The following is a 6,364-nucleotide window of genomic DNA, read 5'->3' as shown; positions in this document are numbered from 1 at the left end:
TACTGGCTGCTGCTGCTGCTACTGCTGCTCACTGAGTCTAATACCGTAGACTTCACTGTGTATATATATATATATATATTATAAGCGCAATATCTTCATAAATAACGTACTCATCCCAACCTCTCCAACACGTGCGTTGTGTGTGTCGTGGCGTGCATGCGGCGTGCGTGCGTTCGTGCGTGCATGCGTGCAGGCAATATACGAGCCTTATGAGCATGCAGTGAATGTTGGCGGTGCTGTAGCAACAGCGAGAACCGAGCACGCGCGTTTATATTGCCATCGTTACGACACAGGGTTAGCGGGTTCAACGGCTCATTTATGAGTCATTGGCGCAACACCGCCATAACCTGAGTTACGGCAAAAGATCTGCATGGATTGGGAACCGGGTGACGTGAGGAGTGAAGTGGATAAAGCCGGGGGATGCAGATCCAACACCGATACTAATTCCCGATGCATATTCAAGATAGTTTAATCATTTTTTGACATGAAAAAGGAAAGTTATGCTACAGAAACTAGGCTTCCCTAATATGCGTGAAGTGAAGCATGTGTGGTTCTATGCGCCGCGTATCTACTGCTACTATACTCGAGTGTAAATTCGACAGTTTATAGTTCCATCACAGAAAAGCTACAAGGTTGGCGATGAACCGAGAAAGAGAAAAAAATTAGGAAAAGAAAAAAAGTAAAAATCCAAAAGTTGTGCGTGTCCGCGGCGTGTTTGCGGCACTAATAAAATATAGGCGATATATTATATATATATATATACTATATATATAATGTATATAGGGGGGGCGAAGCTAACAAACACACACACAGCGACACCACCCACACATCCACACACACACAGCACACCACACACACAAACACACACTACACACACCACACACCACACACAACCACCACACACACACACACACACACACACACGAGACAGACAGACAGACAGACAGACAGGAAGAAACATACAGACACACACACACACCACCATACACACAGCACACACACACACACACCACACACACACACACCACACCCACGACACACAAACACACACACACACACAACACACCGCACACCACACAACACACAACACAAACACACACACACACACACACACACACACACACACAGACAGATAGACAGAACGACACACACACACCACACATCACACACATCACACACACAGCAACTACCACACACACACCAGAATACAACACACACACACCAGTATTACTGGCTGCTAAACCATCCGGCGTGGCGTGTAGGCACGTTCCGCGTGCTAAAGTGCGCTGTAAAAGAAAAATTTATAACGGTGAATGGTGCATGACGGGGGATTTCTCTCCGGCACAATTCAGGCGCGATAGCGGATCATTTGAAGCGCCAATTTCGGCGAGTTTTAATCACGCGACTTTTCATTGCTCCGCGCCGCTGCGTAAGCGTACGCCACGCACGGCGACGGCAAACGCCACCGCAGCAGCAGCGACCGCAACGCAACGCACGTACACAGCCGCACACACGAGCACAAACACGGCAGGATGGCCCAGGCGCACACATGCCGCACGCACGCGCACGCGCACACGCACACACACACGCACGCTCACACGCACGCACGCAGCTCTCGAGGGCAAATTGTAAAAGCAACTCCATAAATAGTCAGGACGGTGTGAGTACATACGGTGCTCTAATGCACGAGGCATCGCTGGAGTGGGGAACGCACGCGCACGCACGTACTAGCTCGCTTGAATAAATTCACTAATTAAAATGTAAGAGAAGCGAGAGAACGTTTAGTAAGTGAGCGGGGGGGGGCGTCGGCGAAACAGTTCGGGTGGTCGCTTTAGTGGTTAGCGTCGCATCCCGGTCCCAGTTTCAGTCCAGGATTCGGTTCCGGTTCCGTTTCCGGTGGGCGTGGGAGAGACGGATCGTGTGGCGTCTGCACATGTGTCGCTAGTGTGTTACAGCGTTGTACAGCTGTTGAGATAATTTTCATGAGACATGAGACATACTGAGATCATTTAATTGAGCCATGAGAAATACTAAGACGTTATGAGACATATTGTGATAATTTTACCATTGCGTTGAGGTGGCTTCTTGAATGGGCTAGAAATAGGCGTGTTGTGGGTGTCGTGCGCGTGCGTGTGCGTGGCGTGCGTGTGCGTGCGTACGTAGCGTGTTTGGTTCGTGGTGCTGCGCGCCGTGGCGTGCCGTGCGTCGTATGCGCGTTCGTGGCGCGTACGTATATCGGACGCCTCTTGTCATTTTCCTCGCTAAAACCAACACCAATGGTTTCAATTGTGATTAAAGGCGAGTGATTAAAAGCTCATCCGTTCCTATGTAAACGCTCCCGCACGCCCTCACCTAACTAACGGGTTGCGGCTGCTATGCGCGCATGCGCAAACGAAGCTGTTTCAATCGAGAGAATACGTGTAGGAAATGAAAAACACACACACGCACACACACGCACACGCGCGTGTATACGCGCATTCCCACACATGAACACATGCGCGCGCACACACACACACACACACACACACACACACACACACACACACACACACACACACACACACACACACACACACACACACACACACACACGCGCGCGCGCGCTCGCACTCACGCACACCGTGACGCACACACATGCGTCTGACAGCTAGACTATGTGGACGATCCGCCCCATCACACAACATCGTGCATTAACGTGGTTTACATTATTATATCCCTGGTTACGCTGTCAGCAGCAGCAGCACCAGCAACAGCAGAACGGAAAAGGCAGTAGCAGCAGTAGCAGTAGCAGCAGCAGCAGCAGCAGCAGCAGTAGAACGGAAAAACCACCACTACCACCACCACAGGAGCAACAGCAGCATCACCACTAGCAGCAGCAGCACCACCACAAGCAGCAGCATCACCACTAGCAGCAGCAGCACCATCATCACTAGCAGCAGCACCACTAGCAGCAGCAGCAGCAGTAGCAGCAGCAGCACCATCACCACTAGCAGCAGCACCACTAGCAGCAGCACCACTAGCAGCAGCATCACCACTAGCAGCAGCATCACCACTAGCAGCAGCAGCACCATCACCACTAGCAGCAGCACAACTAGCAGCAGCAGCAGCAGTAGCAGCAGCAGCAGCATCACCAGTAGCAGCTGCTGCTCGTGCTTGCCATCAGGCTATTGCATCTGCCAGCAACAGTCACCAGCTGATCTCGCACGTGCTCCGCGTGTTGTTGCTACGGCTGCGACGCGCACGCACCGCAACACGCGCGCCGCTACCGCCGCTACCGCCGCCGCTACCGCTACCACGAGCGCGCGCTCTCTCTCTCTCTCCCTCTCGCTCTCGCGCGCGCTCTCTCTCTCTCATTTCCATATTTCGGCAGGCAGCAGGAAGAGAGGAAGCGCGTGGTGCAGCGAGTAAGAGAGAGAGAGAAATACAGAGTGAGAGGGAGAGCTGGAGTGATCCCCACGCGCGTGCGTGCGTGCGTGCGTGCGTGCGTGCGTGAGAAAGACGGGAGAGCGCGCACGAGAGAGAGAGAGAGAGTGCGAGCAAACTAGAGAGCGAGGGCGAGAAAGAAGGAGCAGACAGAGAACGGCATCATACGTGACTTCAGCAGCAGCAGCACCACCACCACCACCACTACCAGCAGCAGCAGCAGCAGCAGCAGCAACAGTAGTAGTAACACCATCCCCACCACCAGCGCTACCGCCAACAGCAACAGCAGCAACGCCACCACCACCAGCAGCAGCACTACCATCAGCAGCAGCAGCAGCACCACCACCACCACCAGCAGCAGCAGCAGCAGCTGAAGAAAAAGAAGAAGAAGAAGAAGAAGAAGCGACAGCAGCAACAACAACAGCACCACCACCAGCAGCAGCAGTTAAACCAGCACCACCAGCACCAGCAGCAGAAGAGGAAGGAGAAGAAGAAGAAGAAGAAGAAGAAGAAGAAGAAGAAGAAGAAGCGACAGCAGCAACAGCAGTACCACCACCACCACCACCACCACCACCACCACCACCACCACCACAGCAACTATGGATAAAATGCCGTTCAACTTCCGCCGACGCTTCGGCGGCGTCGGCAGCAGCAGCAGCAGCAGCGTCGGCAAGCGGCCCGTGTGCGACTGCTGCACGCTCCGCTGCACGCGCGCACGTTGCTTCACCTGCACCGTCGACCCGCGCCGCTGCCGCGCCTACTGCGCCCGCTTCATCGCCGCTCTCTTCTCCCAGCTCGGACTCTGCAGTACGGTCATCGGCTATACGATCGCAGGTGGCCTGATCTTCCGCGCCATCGAGTCGCCCTTCGAGATGGAAAAGAAGCGAGAGCTGCTCAGGGTACGCGACGAACTCGTTGACAGCCTCTGGGAGCTCACGCTGGAGACAAACATCTTCTGGCCGGACAACTGGACGCGGGAAGCTGAAGCCAATCTGCAGGTGTTTGAGAAGCAGTTAGTGAAGGCACTGCGGCAGGGCTACGACGGCCTCGACCCCGGGGAGGCAGAACAGCAGTGGTCGTTCTCAGGCGCTCTGTTGTTCTCCATCACAGTCATTACGACTATAGGTAAGCTAATTATATCTATAGGTGAGTGTTGCAAACTCTACAGGTAAGATAACACCGCAGAAGATAAAGTTATTACATCTATAGGTAAGCTAATTATATCTCAATTTAATCATAGGTGAGTGTTGTAAACTCTATAGGTAAGCTAGCTTCGCAGGTAGAGAGGTTAATTACTTCTATAGGTAAGTGTTGTTAACTCTACAGGTAAGGCAACTCCGCAGGTAGAGTTAATTACCTCTACAGCTAAGTGCTGTTAACTCTAAAGGTAATTTAACTCCGCAGGTAGTTAATTACTTCTATAGGTAAATGCTGTTAGCTCTATAGGTAGGCTAACTTCGCAGGTAGAGGTTAATTACATCTATAGGTTATTGCTGGTAAATTTACAGGTAAGTTTTAACTCTAGTCTTCCCCTTTGATAAGTCTTATTATAATACTTCTATACGTGACTCTAGATAGGTAAGCCTTATAAACTCTAGTTAGGTAAGCGCTAGAAAATCCATCTAGGTTACCAGTAAGTGTGTTATAGATGTGACGTTCACCCAGTGGTATAGTGTATCAATCTGTGTGTGTGCGTGTGTGCACGCGTGCGTGTGCGTGTGCGTACGTGTGTGCGTGTAAGCGCGCGTGCGTGTGCGTGTGCGTACGTGTGTGCGTGTAAGCGCGCGTGCGTGTTAGGGCGTGCATATATCTGTATGCATGTGCGCTTGTATGCGCGTGCGTGCGTGCGTGTGTGTGTGTGTGTTTGCGCGCGCGCGTGCGTGTGTACATGTTCTGCAGGCATGAGTGTGTGATTGAGGGGCATAATTACGCTTGTCTGTCTTGATATACGGACTGTTACACACAATTGTGATGGCATGATAACATAAATTATAGACAGCAGCATTGTTTTTTCTTGCTTACGCGTGTCAGGCATGCTGCGTGACCGCATTCATATTCTAATGTAGCTAATCGAGTAGGTAATGTATATGTCAGTCTGTCCATTTGTCGCGCTGTCTTTCTATATATCTGTCTATCTGTCATTCTGGCTATCTATCTGTCTATCTGTCATTCTGTCTCTCGATCTGTCTATTTGTAATTGTGTCTCTCTATTTGTTTATTTGTTATTCTATCTCTCTATCTGTCTATTTGTCATTCTGTCTCTCCATCTGTCCATTTGTCAGTCTGTCTCACTATCTGTCTATTTGTCATTCTGTCTCTCTCTATATATCTGTCTATTTGTCATTCTGTCTCTCTATCTGTCTATTTGTCATTCTGTCTCTCTATATATCTGTCTATTTGTCATTCTGTCCGGCTATCTGTCTATTTGTCATTCTGTCTCTCTCTATATATCTGTCTATTTGTCAATCTGTCCCGCTATCTGTCTATTTGTCATTCTGTCTCTCTCTATATATCTGTCTATTTGTCATTCTGTCCCGCTATCTGTCTATTTTTCATTCTGTCTCTCTATCTGTCTATCTGTCTGTTTGTCTCTCTATCTGCTTGTCTCTCTATCTGTCTGTCCGTCCGTCTGTCTGTTTGTCTGCCTGTCTCTCTGGCCGTCTGTCTGTCCATCTTCTATCTAGCCGACCTGCTACTGTTAATGGCTTCCACGTACACACATAGCAGTGTGTTGTAGCAGCAACGAGCAAGCAGCGCATTATAGTGAGTGCCCGCGAGGTAAATGATCCATTACGTGAAATATTGCCCTTTGCTTACCCGTGGAACCTAGGGCGGGATCTCTCTCCCCTTCCTTCCTCTCCCTCTCCCGCTCTCCCCTTCCCTCTCCATATTTCGTTTTCCGCCATCTTTCTCTCTCTCTCTCTCTCTCTCTCTCTCTCTC

General features: G+C 50.7%; 1 protein-coding gene across 1 annotated transcript in view; it reads left to right on the top strand.

Moving 5' to 3' along the window:
• Nucleotides 1–215: 215 nt before the first annotated feature.
• The window catches only part of LOC106813875 (two pore potassium channel protein sup-9-like), a 45,293-nt gene continuing 39,144 nt past the window's right edge, over nucleotides 216–6,364 (top strand). Inside the window, exons 1-3 of the mRNA XM_014818121.1 lie at nucleotides 216–220; nucleotides 538–632; nucleotides 4,258–4,548. Of these exons, the coding sequence (XP_014673607.1) occupies nucleotides 216–220; nucleotides 538–632; nucleotides 4,258–4,548 (391 nt within the window). The remainder of the gene's footprint in view (nucleotides 221–537; nucleotides 633–4,257; nucleotides 4,549–6,364) is intronic.

Source organism: Priapulus caudatus, unplaced genomic scaffold (assembly GCF_000485595.1).
Source record: "Priapulus caudatus unplaced genomic scaffold, Priapulus_caudatus-5.0.1 Scaffold838, whole genome shotgun sequence".
NCBI classification, from domain to species: Eukaryota; Metazoa; Priapulida; class Priapulimorpha; order Priapulimorphida; family Priapulidae; genus Priapulus; species Priapulus caudatus.
This window is presented reverse-complemented; position numbering and strand designations above follow the sequence as displayed.